The following is a 17,367-nucleotide window of genomic DNA, read 5'->3' as shown; positions in this document are numbered from 1 at the left end:
TGGGAGGAGCTAGTTCGCCACCGTCATCGTTCCGTGCGTTGTGAGGCAATTCTGAAAGCACGACTGAACTGGAGCGTCGATGGTGCAACCTTCTCACCGACCGAGTACTGGTGGGGTTGTGAAACCAGGGCCCTCCTCCCTTTGTGTCTCTCCTGCTCTGCCTCTGCTCCTGCCCGCAGCTCATGTTCTGCTGCAAGTACCTAGCATCGTTATAATCTGCTAGGGTCCCATCAGAGCTTGTGGGACGGGATGGCCGGCACCTTGGTGATCCTTTTCCCCGGGTCGTGGTCCTCTAGAATGCTCTCCATGACGAGCTTCCACTCGCTCGCCAGGTCCGGGTCAATTGCACATCCATCGTAGCTGACTCCGAACATCAGGTAATCGCCGTCCCCCGCGACGCCGACAAGGAATTCCCCGTCTCTGGCGCGAACCGTGGTGTGAAGGTTGCAGAAATCCGCCACCACGACGTCCCGATCTCCCTCTCCCGCTCCTCTTCCTGGCCGCAAGGATTGGCCGCTCGTGTCGTATTTGCCCGAGGCGATGATGGACCCTCGAGCGCCCACCGAGCTCACCCCACAGGTCGCTAGACTAGACCCCGTGCTGGCCGGGTAGGCTCCCTGGATGTTCCAGTCGCGCTTTCTGGCCGTCTGACTCTTTCTCTCGAGATACTCCATGGTGGAGAGGTACAGCAGGGGCAGAAGCCGGCTTAGGCTCCTGGAACCGAGCTGTATCTCTTCCTCCACGGTCCTCGGCCGCTTTTGGTACCGGCGTAGTTGGCGGTGTGCTTGTTTACCCAGTAACCGCAATCTCCCCTCGAGATCCAAGTCGCTGGATAGGAACGGCAGGGTGATGCCGTCGCTGAATGCGAGCATGAGACTGTCTTCTCTCCCTGTAGTAGGTTTACCGCTTAGGAAGGGCCTCGGGTTTACAGGGAAGGAGCCTACGAAGGAAAGGCGTTCCTGCGCAGGAACATGCGAATTGCGTCTTTCCTCGAAGAGCATCATCACCATTGCCACCAACGCGAAACAGCCGCTTCCTATGCTGATTCCCGCCTGACGGCAGACTCTGGAGAGCCTTCTTGTAGACACTGGGCCTAGAACTGCTCTGACGGAGAAAGTGTTGAGTGGTGGCGTTCGGGTGTAGTCTAGAACGCTGGCGAATTTCCGGTCGAGTGAAACGGCTTGGGGTAATCTTGTCCTTCGCCGAAGCGGGTTCTGAAACGATGCGGGAGGTGGATTTCGAGCGTGGCGAAGTATGCGAGTAAGGAGCCATGACCATCGCTGCCTTGCCGGAGATCCTTTCATTGGAGGATACAAAGACTCTTGGGCAGGCGGCAGTCTGCCGATTGGTGAAGATGTGCATAGACGGTCTGCTTCAGAGGACAGTCGCTCGGCTGAGAGATTGAGCAGGTCGATGAACGAAGACATCCACCGCATCGAAGTGAGACCGTCGACAATTTCGTGCCCTGCGACGAACATGAAATGGACTTGATGCAGGCCGTCTGCAGCACTCTTGATCGGCATGACATAGAGCCTGCTCAGCGCATGGGCCTCGTCAATGCATCGACTCGAATTCAGAGTGTGGACGAAGAACTCATCAGGTTCTGCCTCCGGGTAATAGTCTTCCACGAACACGACGTGCTTCCTTGCCTCGATCAACATCGTTTCGAGATCTTTGCATGGCTCAAAGACATAAAAACCGTCTTCGGGAGCAAAAGGATACTGTCCAGGCGGGAGGACATCGACAGCTCTGGCAACTCTGGTGGAGAGAAGGATATGTTTCTGCCGCATAACACCTAACGCAAGCAAGATTCGCGCCTTCAAAGCTTCGGACTCCAGCAACGTTCTCATTTTCACATGCAGATGCATCGTGAGATCTGCCCTGCCTTCGAAATCGGTGCCATCGGTGTTAAACAAGCTTTCGACAATGCCAATGCGCCGGTAGAAGATGAGGCGGTCGTTCTTTGTCGTCTGCTGCCAGTCATGGCGATCGGTCGCGTAGCTCTCAAGCCACTGTGCAGGCTGTTCCAATGCTGGAGACATATTCTGCAGCGATCAAACTCCCTAGGGTTGTTGTGTGAGCACGCTCTAGATGCACATCTTGGACTAGAGACCGAGTATTATGTATATATGCCCTCTGTTGGTTGAAGAGTTCTGTGTGACGGAGGCGCAACATTCATCAACGAGACGAAATAGCCATTAAAAGCAGCTGCGCGAGAAGCAGCAGGGCAGCCGACATGCACCGAGTTGTTAAGTCTGTCAAACTTTTCCTGTCTCTGCTCTCTTGAACGAGATGGTGATTCATAAACGATGCCTAAGAAATCTGGTCTATGTATTCTACTCCCCAAGTGCATATATAGCCGAGGCTGGCAAGGCTGGATGCGGGGACCAGTTGTCCTGTCCCGTTCTATTTACGGAACCATCAATATGTTTTTTTGTTCAACACTCTTGTCGTTTTGACTTGTGTCTACATGTGACTCGTGTCACCAGCATGATTGATTATCTAGTTGTATATTGGCAGCTAATACCCCGATTATGGAGTCGCTGGGGAATCCGCTATAGAAAGCAAGAATATATTGATCAAACTAAAGTCAGGCCTCCTGTGTTTCATTGAACTCGTAGACAAGATCATTCTCAGGATACCTCGAGCGCCGGCTTTTGCACATCATCGATCTCGTTGCAGCTAGCTTCCTACAGCTGAATCCCTTTCGTTCACGAAGTCAAACCGCCATCATCGGCGTTCCAGACAACCAACACAGGCTGTTTGCAATGAATAGAGCCACCCTAGAGACCAAACCCTCTCGACTGCCCGGCCTATACCGCAGCAGCATTGGACAGGTGTCTTGCATCACCGTGTTCCGGAGAGGGATACTCGATCTCAACAGATTGAATCAGCTTCTCGTGACTGGCCGATCTCGGCTTGATGTCGCATTTAAACGGCTTAGGATGACTGATTATTCCAGTGGCGAAATCCACGACTGGATCAATCTCCTTTCCATTCTCGACGCATTTCCGCACATCAAATACTGCCAAAAACCCAGAAATTGTCGAAAATAGAGTCGCATCGGCGAACAATTTGCCAGGACAGATCCGGCGGCCGAAGCCGAACGACACATTATGAGGATCCGGTTCAGCGTTCGGACCAAGAAAGCGGGAAGGGTTGAACACTTCGGGGTCATGATAGATGGCCTCATCGTGGAGCATGGCCCATATGCTGGGTATTAGAAGGCTACCTTCGGGGATGAAATATCCGTCGTAGACATCAGCCTTGGTCGTCAGGTGAGGTACGCCCATAGGAGCCACTGGATGCCAACGAAGAACCTCCTTAACTAACGCGTCAACGTAGGGAAGAGACTCGCGGTCGGAGAATGTCGGCAGGCGCGAAGTGCCTATTGCTGCATCTATCTCCGCTTGGGCTTCGCGTTGGACTTCAGGATAGAGCGTCATGGCCAAGACGAAGCAGGCCACGGAGGATACGGTGGTATCGGCACCCCCTGCGTACATTGAGAAGGCAGACCACCGGGCCACATCATCTGCCTCCGGAGACAGGGGTCCGTGTTCATCTTGAAGAAGCTTGGAAAGGTACGAGGGCTCGGCCGTCCCATTGCGAAGCTGTTCCTTCACAAATCTGTAAGGCACTTCCGCCGCTGTATGAAGCGTTGCTTTCCAGTGACGTGCAGTGCGCTTAAAGCTAGCACCGGGGAGCCATTCGGGGAGGTATTTGAGCACAGGTATCACGTCCACCGTCCAGACTCCAGGCATACAGGATTTGGAGAATTGATCGAGGGTTTCTTCCGCAAGATCCACCAGCGGATCGCGCGCATTCGGTTCGATTGTATAGCCATAGCCGATCTTCAGAATAATCGAGCCAGCTTGAGTCCGGATAAGCTGTAGCACCTCTTGGGGATGCTCAAGCACTTTGAGTAGAAACCGACGCGTTTCCAGCTCGATGAGCGGTCGGAACGGGTCAATAGCAGCAGAGGTGCCGAGAACGGTGTGCAGCGCTTTTCTGTAGGAGCGGCTCTTGTTGGAATAGGGCATGAGTCCAAGTGCTTGTTCCCACCCGCACATTTCGGACCCAAATACTAGCTTTGGTCGAGACGAGTTGAAGGCGGAACGCTTCTCCATCAGCTCAACCGCGACCTTGTAATCGTTAAGAAGTATCATGGTCTGGCCCAGAACCGTGAGGGAGCTTATCGGGCCGTAAAGCTCCTTGTGCTTGATCCAATGTAGCCATTCTTTGGCGCCAGTTGGTGGAAGGTCGGGTAGATTTCCCAGCAACGGTTTGGGTTTGGGGCCGGGCGGAAGTGAATGATTGACATTGGCCTGTGGATTGAGAAAGAATAGTCTGTACGCAAAGAGCAGTATTGTGAAGACACCTAGAACGGCAAGGAAGAGTTGGATGGCGCTTAACTGAGCCATCATGTATGCCTCGTACTGATTGAAAAAGTGAGTCTTGGTTACAGCATAGGCAGCCGTACCCTTTGTATTTTATCCCTGAAGATAGTGAGACTGCCGATATTCACAGCCAACTAGCGCTCAAGGCTCGACTATGAGCAAGGACGAGCTTTTAACAGACCTCTGTTCACACTCCACCTTTTGCCTTTCTCGTCGTTCATGTGGGTCAAACCAGACAAGCCAACTTCAAGTCAGTCGAATGGTGAGTAGAATGTCTTTCAGTGTACTCGGTCCTCAATATGCTCGAACACAGCCAGGGCGGCTCCTTGTCGTCGTTGATTGAGCCGCGTCAGCAGCCGTCCGCGTCTCCATAGGGCAGTATCCTTTTCGGTCATTAGAGTTTATGGTTCAAAATCTTTTGCCCGAGACACGGCTCACGACGCATCGCCAGATGACTCATCTCGAAGCAATAGCGAGACCAGGGATAGAAATCGGCGAGGCTGCGTACGAGTAAGATGGATAGTGTCAGAACGCGATTAGGAAACCCGCCCAAGCGATGACACGCCGGTGCGGTTGATTTGCTTCTTCATCCTCGTCAGCAAAAGCCCTTGAGGCGGAAAAAGCTTGTCATCTGCCTGCAGCGGGATTGCGCCGACTTCCTGGAATACGTGTTTGACAACGGGAGCATATGGACATTAGTGCTGTTACATCTGAGCATTGTTGGGTGGAGGTCGAAGCAGAGTCGGAGTTTTCCCGATCTGTCAGCTTTTAAGTAACATAATACTCAGGCCGCGTTAAGAATCATGCAGTCAGGAACAGATCAACCTCTATTCAGAAGGAGAAGTATGATTTGTAAGACAGTAGTCACAAAGCGATTAATTATATACACCTTGTAGTATGGAGATAGCGACGGAGGTTGAAGGGCTGAAGGTAAAAGGGGCGATTGGTGGTGTCGAGCTGTGCAGCGCTTTCCGAGATGCGCCTCAATCACGTGCATTCGCGTCACCTGCCAAGGCTGAACGCGATCCCCTGGCTCGCCTGGTCCAGCCCATCCAGCTTGGCTCCAGTGTGCCCTCCCTTTCTTACAATATCTCAGTATGTGACAATGGTGCTCTCTGAACGCTATCATGACGCCGGAACAATTGGCACCCTTTGTCAGTGATGTGACGCTCTTCTCCCCTGCAGATATTGACCGTTTGCACCGTATTCTTTTCCGCCTCCAAGAAGCCTCCATTAACTTTACACCCACTGCTATAATACGCGAATACGCAGCCATATGCTCAGAAAGCCATATCTCAACACAATACGATGACCCTTGCCTGCGGTGGCTCCTTGACCTACTCGAGATCGACCCTGACATTCCCCTCAACGAAAAATTTCTCGACGTCTTGCAAGAGGCGAACATAGTGTTGACTACAGACGGAACTACAACGGATGGGGCAACCGACTACGGAGATGGACAAGAAAGACGGGTCAACACTGCTGCTTCCATGCTTTATCGACCCGGTACATCTGACTCGATCGACTCAGTTGATGAAAATGATCCTCTCTGGCAGCAAGCTGTAACCCTCGACAACCGAAAGTTGGCATCGCAAGCGCTGGAACAATGGCGGCACAAGCTGCAGCTGCAAAGAGCCGCATATTTGGACTACGAAGACCCGGCTATGAATGCAGTGGCGGACAGCTTATACCTACGCAATCTGGCAAGAAAGGTCTTATCGCATTGGCGCAACACCGTCGCGGAAATCCGCCAAATGAACAATGTCGCTAACAACTTTCGCACGCGACGTGATGCTGTATTTTCGTTGAAGCACTGGACGTTGGCTACCCGCGAAATGCTCTTCGTCAAAGTGAGGGATGAGAGAATACTCCGCAAAACCCTAGAGAAATGGCAAGAAAAGACTACGAGCCTCAGAGAGATGGACGTCGCAGCTGCTGCTTTCCGCGACCGCCAAGCACTTCAAAATGTCCTGGAAAAGATGGTGGTCAAGAGGTACCAAATCAAGCAAGCAGAAGGTCAAGCCGTTCTTGTGTATGAAGGGAATCTGAGCCGGAGAGTGCTCCACACATGGTTGGTGCAGCTGGAGCATATTCGATTGAATGAACGACGAGCGGAGGCCGCAGCAGACTATTTTGCAAGCAAGCATAGTCTCCAGAAATGGCGGGAGAAGGCCCGACTCCGAGTTGAGGAGAAAAAGGCCGTGGAAACTCGTACGCATGTTTTAAGCTTTAGATACTTCCAGAAATGGCGAGCCGCAACCAGGAAGAGCAAGGAGGCCAAGTACACCGAGGCATACAAAAACATGAGAAGAAAGGTCAAGATGAATATCGCTCGAACGGCACTGAACATTTGGAGGCAGAAGGCCGCCCAGATCCGTCAAATGAATACGACCGCTGAGGAATTCCGGGCTCGCAAAGACGTGGAGGATGCAAAACGAACAGCCCACGGTGCAATTGTAACGATGTTCAACAAGACCGAACAGATGCAAGAAGCCAACCTCGAAGCCGATCTCTTCTTCCGCAAGAATCTTATTGAGCACCTTCAAATCTTTGGCTCGAACTGGCTCGTCCCGACTCGACAGATGCTCGAGAATCAGAGGAAAGCAGACGAGTACCGGGCAACAAGAACCGCCAGCTACGCATTGTCAATGCTGAGGAATTGGAGGAATGCGGCATTTAGAACAAAGAGGCTCGAGGAGGATGCTGATGTGTTATTCCATCGTAATGAGAAGAAGCGGGCTCTTTGGTTTCTCCAGAAATGGAGGCAGGTGTCGGCTAGCTCGAATAATGAAGAGACGGCAAGGGAGGCTTCTCTGATTCCAGCGACGCCGGCGGCTCGAAGGAACCAGCTGCTGGCCTCTACGACACCTGCCTACACCCCAGCTGGCGCGCTCTTTGGGAGGGATGTCGGCGCAGTGGAGGAAGAGGAGGAGTAATGTTTTATGAGCTATGTGTACACGATCTATGACTATGATACCCCCCAGGAGCTGAAATGAAATTTATACAGAGACACAATGTAATCATTAAGACCCTATCACAACACTGGTACACTTCTGAGCCCTTCTCCGGGGCAGTTAATGTGAGAGGTTATACAGCACATTACGATGAAATGTCGTGTGACACAACAGCACGCGGGACACGATTCGGCAACTTGTGCCCAGCCGATGATTGTCAGTTACGTCGATGACAACTGAGATTGTTCACTTTCTCTGATTCGCAACCATCGCAGGATCATGACATGCTTGCCCGGTTTTACGAACCAACATTTCGCATTGTGATCTTGTCGATCTCAGCGTGAGCTAACTGGCATCATGTCCAACCAGACCATAGCGGATACAGATACTCCTGATCCTTGGATGGTCGCCGCCCACAACCGCTTCTACCTGACTTTCACCTGCGGAGACCGCGTCGAGATATGGATGTCGCACGACATGGAAAACTTCAGGAATTGTAAGAAAATCATCGCATGGAAGCCACCGCCCGCAACTCCCTGGGTGGCAGACATCTGGGCCCCCGAATTGCACTACCTGAATGGAAGATGGTATATCTACTTCTGCGGCGCCCACCCGGAGATCGGAAACCCCTCACATAGAACGTTATTGCTGCGCAGTCGAAGTCAAGACCCGATGGAGGCGGGAGCGTGGGAATTCCTCGGACAGATGAAAGGCCTGCCTGATCACTGGAACATCGACGCGACAGTCTTCTATCTGCAGCGTACGCAGAAGCTATATTGCTGTTACTCCGGGTGGCCGCTGGGCGATCATTCAGACCGGCAGCAGGATTTGTTCTTGATCGAGCTGGAGACTCCCGAAGTCGCGCGACCAGCGACACTCACCTGCATTTCTAGGGCAGAACTACCATGGGAGAGGGCGGATGGAGGAACCCATGGCGTCAACGAAGGTCCCACGTTCATCAGCATTCCCGGCTTTCAAGGAATCATCTACAGCGCCAACGGGAGCTGGACCAGCGACTACCGGTTGGCCCTGTTACAGCTTGTCGGCGACGACCCCTTGAAGGAGTCATCGTGGAGGAAACGACCAACGCCGCTGCTTGTAAGTGACCGAGCAAAGGGAGGGCCGTTCGGGCCTGGGCATGCAAGTTTCATTCCTTCCCCGTACGGAGATGGAAGGGTGTATTGCATCTATCACGCCACCGAGCATGAGGGACAAGGATGGAACAACCGCAAAGCGAGAATCCTCAGTTTCGGGCCAGAGCATTTTCATCCCGACGGCCAACCCATGTGCTGTGCATTGTCCGTCTCTGGGCAGTGGAGTGGCGGTGCCTCAGTCTCGAGCTCTGGTGGACTGGCTGGAAACATGTTTCAGCAAGGATCCCAATCACAGCATGGCCACGGGCAGCGAGCAAGTCTGATCCACAAAATTGGAGGTAAGATATTGAGGAAGTTGAGGGAGTACACATAGCCCCAGGTGATGGAGGGCAAGGCTGCTATCTTCAAGGTCCTTACGTCAAAATCATTACTGCATAGGCCCTCCGATACTGGCGTCTGTGAAGTCAGTCAGAGAACGAACGGGGGAACTCCGCTTCTGTATATGGTCAGCTTCTCGTATGTAATGGCTCGTACCGAGTACAGATCTGACTGTCGCTTGCTGTTGTCAACCGATGCATAGCCGAGGTTTCCCCATTTCCCCTCCAGAAAACCCTCGATCAATGCCATCAAGACATCACAAACACCACACGTCCTTCCAGATCCCTGTGGATTGATTTTCCCACCGGCCAGTTCGCAACCCTGCTCGCGCCGTCTAGACATGGCTGTCAACAACTGGGTCTGGTTCGGGCCGCTGTCCTTCCTGGTCGCATTGTGCGGCATCTTCTACGCATACCCGTATCCGGTCTTGAATCTGTATGGTGGACGACTGGCGGATGCGACGATCCATACGACGCATCTGCATCATGGCCCATTGAACAATGACAAATGCTGGACGAATCCTCGTTCGTGAGATCCCAAGTTGTGTGTATCAAGGTCCAAGAGAACATGAAGAAACTGACCCCAAGGGTTCTTTTCCCGCCTTAAAAACAGTTGGTAAAGCTTGCGAGGACGTCCGTATCCATCATCCGTCTGCTACGGCTTTCCTAGGTTCGTTCGCGGCCTTTGTTTTTCCAAAGCTCGGCTCACATCACACCTGAAGCTGCTGCTGTTGCTTTTGGCGTCTTCTGGACTTGCAATTTGACCACTTCCCTTCTTCTATATAGCATGCGGCTACCCCGAGACCCGAGAGGCGTTCTATCCGCCGTTGAACCGCCATGACACCATGAGCGCGGACAGCTATCACGAGTACTTTTTGAAATACGATATCAAGGTAAAGTCAAGCAGGAGCACGAGCGCATAGAGCTCGCGGGAAAGACCGGGGGAAAGCTGACGAAAAATGGTCGATTCAAAGACGGACAAAGCCACCAAGTTGAAAATCGAGGGCATCGATTCCTCGCACGACCTGATCTTGCACGGCATTGACATCTTGGTGCCGAAAGACGACGACTCTAAGGTATATTTTTGTTCTCTCCTGAGTCTTCTGTCGACCTAGTCCCACGATTGCCAAAGGGGGGAAAAAAAAACAATCCGTTGACCAGACCAACGGTAGATCTACCTCTTCGCCGTCAACCACGATCGCAAAGGAGAAGCCATCGTCCTGTTCTCCCACACCATCGGCTCCGACGTGTTGACGTACGTTCGCGAATTCAAGCATCCAGCTATCAAGACACCCAATGCCGTGGCCGCGACGAGTTTGAGGTAAGACTTCCCACCCTCCATGACATTGGGGCAACGAGAGATATTGGGTGTGTTTCACGAAGCAAAAAAAGGGTGCCAAAACAAGTATTTCTTCTCTCTCACTTACTCACTCGGTCGCGCGACACAGCTCCTTCTTCATCACCAACGACCACTACTTCTACGGCGGCGGGCCATTGGCAACCATCCTCCGCAGCCACGAAGACCACTGGGGACCGTGGAAGTGGGCCTCAGACGTCGTCTACTGCAACGCCTCGTCGGACCCGTCGTCCCACGAGATCGACTGCAAGACCGTCTCGCCGCCGAACGCCCACCCGAGCGCAAACGGCGCGCTTCTGGTCGACGACGGGAAGACGCTGATGGTGAATGATGTCGTCGAGGCGACGACCACGATTTACGATGTCGACCCCGAGACCAAGACCTTGACTGTGAGGAAGAAAGTCGTACGTAATCATCTTTGTCCTTTGTCGAGTCTTCCACCTGGTTCTTGTCCCGGGAATGGATCTGGATCGGGCCAGGAGCAGATCTAACTAAAGGGGACTGACCGGCTGATTGCGCGAATACAGCAACTCGGCGCCGCGGCGGACAACCTCTCGCTCATACCTGGAACAGACGATATCGCAGTGTGCAGTAAGTCCTGACCGCTTTCACAATCTGCATCTGCATTTCTCCCTTTCCCGTCTTTTCTTCCCATACATGCCGCCCTCGCTGCGGCCCCCCAACACCAAAGGACAGCGGACAAAAAGACCCCCCAAAACTAAAAACCACATCCCAGTCTTCCCCGACGTCCTGGCACTCAAAACGCGCTTGAGCGGCGACCACCTCCTCGACTATGGCTTCAAGGGCGAGGCGGGCATCCTGCGCCTGGTCAAGGCGCGTGACTACGAGCCCGAGCTGCTGTACTGGGACGACGGGTCGCTGATCACCGTGCTGACGGGCGCGGCCGTGGACCCCGTGCACGGCAAGGTCATCGCCGGCGGCGTCGTCGAGAGGTATTTTATTGTTTGCGATGTCGATGTCTGAGTCTGAGCTCGCAGGGCGAGGGATGTGGGACATGGAAGGAAGAGAAGAAGGAGGAAAGGAAGGGGGAGGGGAATTGAAAGGAAGGGAAGAAGGGAGGGAAGGAGGAGATGCGACGCAGGACTCAGGACGCGGCCTATGCGCAAAGCTATGCCAAAGGTACTGCTGGGGGGTGGTGGGTACATACGTATATACACACGGCTACATAGGTACATACGTGCATACATGGCTAGTGTAAGGGGACATGAGAAGCGAACGCTCGCTCACTTGCTTGCTCGGGGGCGGTCCAAGTTCGGGATTGAATCAGACGCATAGTAAATGATCAAGACTCACGTAACAGAACCATCGGATTGAACTCGAAGGGAAAGCTAGATCAATATCAGATTCTAGTCTGTACCTAAGTAGGAGAGGATCCCCACAAGTCTACACCAATTTGCCTAGCTCCGTTTTGGTTTGCTTCACAAGTTGATCCGACAAGGTTTCGATACAATTTTGGTCTCGTGGACATGTAGTTGGGTATCATTTCAATTCCCTAGAGAACAGTCGGCGACCAACTGGCTCAAGAGCTGGTTGCGAATCCATCGTGGGGTTGATATTTATCTGGCTCGGGATGGGGCCCTTGAGCTTGATGCCAGAGCACGACCAACGCGGCGATGAGACGTCTTGCTTCCCTAGGTCACGTCGATGTGATCACGCTAAGCTAGACCTTCTCATTCAGCACCTCCTGATCAACACCCTTGAGATGTTCCGGAACCGTACCCGGGTGGTGCGGCCCTTGACCACCTTGACTCGCCTTACTTGCTCGTCTCACCTCGATACTCTCCCTGGCAGTTTCATCAACAGACTTCCTAAAATGGAGAGCACTGCCCATGCTGTCAATCCCACCTACATTGGCGAAACTTTTGGGGTTTCCCACCAGACTGTCCCGCCTGAGCACCTTCTCGTCATACGCTTCTTCGTATGCCTCTTCGTCATCCGGGTTTTGGGGGATGCCGTACACCGTGTGTGGCACGATTTGATCAGTCGGCTTCCAAATGTAGCTGGTAACGGAGTAGACGAAGATGCTGACTACAAAGCCATAGAGCCAATCAAAAGAATACAGGTGTTGTGCACCCGTCGTGATTCTAGATTTGGAGTTAATGCTCCATGCCAGACCGGGCATGCAGGGGCCGATGGCGAGAAGAAAAGCGAGCATCGCCCTCCAGTTGATGCCATATATATTGTACCTGTATCGACCGCGAGGATCGTACAGGGCAGGCACATCCACGTGTTGTCGTTTGACGATCCAATAGTCGGAGGCGATGATACCGGCCATGGGAGCGAGGAAGACGGCATAGCCGCCCATAAAGGCCAAAAAGGTCGTTGCAGAGCTAAGGATCTTCCATGGGACGATGACCCAACCACCAATAATAGCGGCAATGACGCAACCACGCTTGATGTTGATGTATTTGGGACATAGAACTGTCAGATCATTTGCGGCGGAACTAGACACATTAGCATATGAAAGCGATTGATGTGGCAGACTCAAGAATTCAAGACTTACATGCTGTTTGCGGTGATGTTTGTGCCAACTTGGGCAACGTACCACGAGAGCGCGGCGAAGAATGCAGCGGCACGACCGCCAGGGTTGTCCAACCAATGGGCGATAATATCCAACGGGTTCCAAAGAAACTCTCCGTAAAGAACTTTGGATGCAGACGTGGTGACAATACCCATCACACCACAAACTGTAAAGATTGCCGGAAGGAAAGGTAGCTGAATATACTGACCGCGTGAGGTCTTCGCATAACGACTGAAGTCAGGGATGTTACAAGCCAGTGTGGCCCAAGACCCTGTGACCGAGGACATGCATGACAACCAGAGCCAGGCGCGCTGGCTGCCGTGAACTGTCTCGGGCAAGGAGAAGATGGCGCCACCGCCTCCAGCTTTGTGAACAATCCAACCGAGAGTAGCCAATGCGGTGATTGGTGCAGCGATCAGCTTGACTATGAAAAGATAGCGAAGCCTCGTCGGAGGAATCAGCAATAGTGGAAGCTGGATTATCCAGAAGAGGAAATAGCTGATCATTCCCTGCGTCGTAATACCGGCATCACTGGGGAGGTGGTTCTTGATGTGTGCGTACGATGGCCAGATGGCGGTTAACATGAGAGTAATACACTGTGCGCCGTTGGCACCTTGGATACCAAGCCAGAACATGGCCAAGATGGCTCGAGAGACGATACAGAAGTAACCAAAGTAGTAACCGAAGCTGGATCTGACAATGACTGAGAATGGAATGTGCAATTTGGCGCCGATGGCACCGTTGAGGACCATAGGCACAGCCACGCAGCTCGTACCGACAACCATGATGGGAATTGCGTCGCGCCAGTTTAGACCCACGGCAATCACAGAAGAAGCGGTTTCCCAGGTACCCAGATTGATGGTGTCAGTTGCCCAGTATGCCATCCAAGTCCACAAAGTCCAGGTTTGGTACTTTGGGGGGACCGGGTCCATGTCCGCATTGGTCCTGGATATTGGGTCAGTCCTGACGGTTCGCCTCAGGCGGCGGGTGCGCAGGCATCGACTTACCATACATCCTTGGGAGCAAGAGCGGAATCTACGGATTTGGGTCAGTAGCCGTGTCAGTTCACAGGTCTAGGAGATGGAATTACCTTGCTTAGGGAGTTCCCATACGCTGAGAGTGGTCGCCCTGGCCTTGACAGTCGCCCCACTGGGGATATATTTCTTTGTTTCTGTCACGTATTTCGACATCTTGTCGGTGGCTTACAACCCGACCATAGAGTGAAAAACAGGTACGTGCCGACGGGCGGACAGCGAGAAAGATATACGCGACAGGGGATGAGCAGCGTAGCGATAATTGCAGACGATATGATGCAAAGCACTGCGATGCGGGAGAGGAAGTCGGTGCCCGTTGGGTGGGAATCGGCCGAAGGTTGGGATCCACTCGCGATCTTCAAGGTCCCTGATAAGGGCCAAACCCCATTCTCTTTGGACAAGAAGAGCAGGCCTTGCAGGGTCGGCAAAGCTTGATCGAATCGTGGTTGGCGCTGACCATGGCCTAGGCCCTTTAGTGAACCCTGCACTCGTGGATGCACGATAAGGCACGGCAACCTGTACAGAGGACATACCGAGGACGTATGATAATGCCTTTCTTCTGGAAGACCTCAGGTGAAGGGTCGATTATGGTTTGTTGATCCCTTCGTGTTTTCAAACAGGGTGTCCAAAGCGATTGGCGACGAGAAGCGAGATCTTGTTGGTGATGTCAATGGCTATAGCTAGATCGACAAGAGAAGCAGAAGCGGCATCGTTCAAGAGGTATAAGCCATGATCTGGCTGAGGCTTGTTTGATCGTGTCCATTTCTTCGTATCTCTTGACCCTTGCGTGAGCTTATCTCTGCGCCCTGGCGAGGTTGTGCATGAGCACTAGCAGTTGACGTAGGATGAGTGGTTCAGAGGCAAAGAGGTGGTGGCACAGGGTGGTGGCTTTTGTGGCTTTTTCTGGAGTCGAAACCATGCAGAAGGACGAGGACCAGGAGCGCAAATGGCAGGCACAAGCGTGTGGTGGTTGGAAGTGGACCATTTTGACCATTGTGATAGGTGAAGATGGGAAGATGGGGGCAGCGCAACTGCGCAATCGGCAGGCCGGAAAAAACATCATCCGCACCGGGTGCTGGGCCTGATCTTGGCCCTGATGCAGGTTGCACGCTGCGCAGCTTCTTTTCTCCTCCTCCTTCTCACTTTGGCTACTTTCCTCCCACGCGATACCACTTCCACGTTTTCATCCCTGCAAAGGAATGCGCCTATGTCCTCGATCCACCAGGTATCCCAGTCTCAGGTCCTGTGCTCCCCGCGGGTAACGGCTTCCTCCGGGCTGCACCTGTTGTCCCAGGCAATGTGGAGTGTAATCTCCTGAGACTTCGTTTGACAATTTTGCTCTACATACTCGGTACTGACTGCTCGGGCTTATCTTTTTTATCAGCACAAACTCAACCCAAGAGGGATCTCAATGCGTGCCCATCCATTTTTATCTTGCAATCCCAGATCTACCGGCACCAAGAGCGAAATTGCTCTCATGCGAAGATTCTGGTATCTATCTCCCATCGTCAAACCGACTTACGTATAGCTTGATCACCAGCATCCATACTTATCTTCGGCTCTCGGGCGATCCTACCCTCCAGGCCATACCCAGTGCTCTGTCGACGTCGAAAATTCCTCGGCTCATAACGGATTTTATCATTTCTTGTCAAGATCAGAGACCATCGGTTCTTACAGCCTTGTTTGAGGTGAGTGCTGTTTCTCTGCACGCTCGTCACGACTCAGCAGGCCACCAAGCACCTATCGACTTGGCATTTCTTCGCAACCTCCCCAGTCCATTGTGTGGGTCATCTCGATTTATCCTTGGGTCCCTTTCCTCTTTCCGGGAACCCATGAACAAGCCGTGCCTCCACCTCACGCCCTCTACTCTAGTCTCGACAAGATCAGAATTCAAGCCTGACCTCAAAGTCATGGCAAGGCACATCCCGGCGTACGTTAGATTCATACCTAGACATTGACGGGAACCTTTGGCAACTTGATGCTTGTCGAGATTTTGGTTATCTGTGTTATGCAGCCAACGTCGCGGCTCGAGCGTTCGACGTCAGGGAAGATGTCTAAATCGATCGAGACAAGAGCGTTAGCCATTGATGTCAGTGTGCCTGGTGGGTTGGTGAGGCCGCCATAACGTAGTATCTCACTGGCTCTATGCGTGGTGTCCGAGCGGCGACACCATAGCTGATGCGCAATCCTCCGCTGATGAAGGCTGGTATGAGAGGAAGTGGCTCTATCTCTGAAAGATTCTGTATCGGTGAACTAGAAGATGAAATCAGCGACGCCAGTTCCGCACGCTCTTCTCCAGATTCGAGGGCATGTCAATCAGGTAGAAAAATATTCTTGACGGGATCGCTGCGGTAGTCTCACTCACAGCACCTAGCCCAACCTCCAAATTCTTCTTGGCTACGACGTCTTGCGGCATACTCTTCATCAAGGACACCATCCATGGAAACCGCCAGCAAATGGCCTCGGTGGGGCGTCTGGAGAACGTTCCCAACCGTTCTGTTATCATGGTTATCATAGGCTCAAGTTGACACATGGTCATCTTTGAGAAACAGGCATCCAACCCACTTCGGCGCAGACGATGTGAATCTTGAGGAATGGTGCTGAAGCCGGAGCTGGACACGGGAAACCAGGTTCGCCCACCACTGGTACTTGTTGCTCTTGTGGGGTGGATTGGTACACAGTTTATCGCGGAATGCAGGGTCGTTGACGTGTAACTCCGGCGGATTGAGCCTAGTGATGGGACCTGTCAAGTGCGTGTCAATGAGGGACGAGACTGTGAAAACCTCTGCAGATCCCGTCGTCAAAGGGTAAGAAGAGTCAGAAAAATGCCGAGCACATGTCCACGTAGGTGCATACTGCAAACCCGACCATTCCTACTCTCCCATCAGGTGAATAAGCGTCAGGAGGTCTACCCAGACGTGATGAACCCCCGTTTTATCCCAGGTTCGAGGTCGGGGTATAACCTGCACAAGCACAAGCACGGGTAACGACCTTATATATCCACTAGACAATCAAGCATATGGCGTCGCGGGGGGAAGAAGAACCCCGGGCCGGGGGTATTCAGTATGCATGATATGCCCTCGGTAGGAAAGAACCGAGCCGTCGAAGAGCAAGGAAAGGAAATGAAAGGTAAAGTTCGCTCAGCGCACGCGCGCTGGGTTCTGAATCACCAGTTCCAGTTGCAATCGCGGTTTCCAGCATGGGTGGTCTAGGTAGGGACAGGGAAGAGATGGGTACAATACTGCACACCTAGGTACAGGTGGGTTACCTATGCACCTCTCTGTACTTGTATACCGATGTGACGCACATGCCTGAAAACCGATCATCAGACGAGATAGGGGGAGATACTTTTTTCAAGAAGTATGTATTGTTCTACCTACCGACCTGTGCGGCTCTCTGGCGAGCTGGATCCTGGTCATGGTCCTGTTCGTCGCGTCAAAACAAGTACGGTCCCACTCTATCAGCAGAGACAGCCAGGCCACTTTTGAACCGGCTGAAGCAAAAGACCCGAGATTGATCGGATCACGTCTTGCATGATGGTGGAGACTATGTCCGGCGAACAGGAGTCTCGTTGACCTTGCCTTTTTCCCACTTTCCCACCGGACCCCGAGT

The 17,367-nt window shown here is 52.8% G+C and overlaps 7 protein-coding genes across 7 annotated transcripts; 3 read left to right on the top strand and 4 right to left on the bottom strand.

Annotated features, from left to right (window-relative positions):
• Positions 1-230: 230 nt before the first annotated feature.
• On the bottom strand, positions 231-2,042 carry A1O5_09141 (uncharacterized protein; the record flags this gene model as incomplete). The annotated part of the gene is made up of 1 exon (XM_007749721.1): positions 231-2,042. The coding sequence occupies one exon, from the start codon at positions 2,040-2,042 to the stop codon at positions 231-233; it is 1,812 nt and encodes a 603-aa protein (XP_007747911.1).
• Positions 2,043-2,813: 771 nt separating this feature from the next.
• On the bottom strand, positions 2,814-4,421 carry A1O5_09140 (uncharacterized protein; the record flags this gene model as incomplete). Its single annotated transcript, XM_007749720.1, has 1 exon — positions 2,814-4,421. The coding sequence occupies one exon, from the start codon at positions 4,419-4,421 to the stop codon at positions 2,814-2,816; it is 1,608 nt and encodes a 535-aa protein (XP_007747910.1).
• Positions 4,422-5,524: 1,103 nt separating this feature from the next.
• Positions 5,525-7,333, top strand: A1O5_09139 (uncharacterized protein; the record flags this gene model as incomplete). Its single annotated transcript, XM_007749719.1, has 1 exon — positions 5,525-7,333. One exon carries the CDS (start codon positions 5,525-5,527, stop codon positions 7,331-7,333), a length of 1,809 nt encoding a protein of 602 aa, XP_007747909.1.
• A 375-nt stretch (positions 7,334-7,708) lies between these two features.
• On the top strand, positions 7,709-8,818 carry A1O5_09138 (uncharacterized protein; the record flags this gene model as incomplete). The annotated part of the gene is made up of 1 exon (XM_007749718.1): positions 7,709-8,818. The coding sequence occupies one exon, from the start codon at positions 7,709-7,711 to the stop codon at positions 8,816-8,818; it is 1,110 nt and encodes a 369-aa protein (XP_007747908.1).
• A 963-nt stretch (positions 8,819-9,781) lies between these two features.
• A1O5_09137 (uncharacterized protein) lies at positions 9,782-11,163 on the top strand (the record flags this gene model as incomplete). The annotated part of the gene is made up of 5 exons (XM_007749717.1): positions 9,782-9,898; positions 9,995-10,143; positions 10,271-10,583; positions 10,707-10,770; positions 10,916-11,163. 5 exons carry the CDS (start codon positions 9,782-9,784, stop codon positions 11,161-11,163), a joined length of 891 nt encoding a protein of 296 aa, XP_007747907.1.
• Positions 11,164-11,860: 697 nt separating this feature from the next.
• A1O5_09136 (uncharacterized protein) lies at positions 11,861-13,911 on the bottom strand (the record flags this gene model as incomplete). The annotated part of the gene is made up of 4 exons (XM_007749716.1): positions 11,861-12,644; positions 12,704-13,666; positions 13,729-13,756; positions 13,812-13,911. The coding sequence occupies 4 exons, from the start codon at positions 13,909-13,911 to the stop codon at positions 11,861-11,863; spliced, it is 1,875 nt and encodes a 624-aa protein (XP_007747906.1).
• A 1,633-nt stretch (positions 13,912-15,544) lies between these two features.
• A1O5_09135 (uncharacterized protein) lies at positions 15,545-16,499 on the bottom strand (the record flags this gene model as incomplete). The annotated part of the gene is made up of 1 exon (XM_007749715.1): positions 15,545-16,499. A coding segment is annotated over one exon (478 nt), but the record flags the coding sequence as incomplete, so codon positions are not given.
• Positions 16,500-17,367: the final 868 nt, after the last annotated feature.

The sequence above is a fragment of the Cladophialophora psammophila genome (genome assembly GCF_000585535.1).
Source record: "Cladophialophora psammophila CBS 110553 chromosome Unknown aczJe-supercont1.15, whole genome shotgun sequence".
NCBI classification, from domain to species: domain Eukaryota; kingdom Fungi; phylum Ascomycota; class Eurotiomycetes; order Chaetothyriales; family Herpotrichiellaceae; genus Cladophialophora; species Cladophialophora psammophila.
The sequence above is the reverse complement of the archived record's forward strand: the minus strand, read 5'-3'. Positions and strand labels throughout refer to the sequence as shown.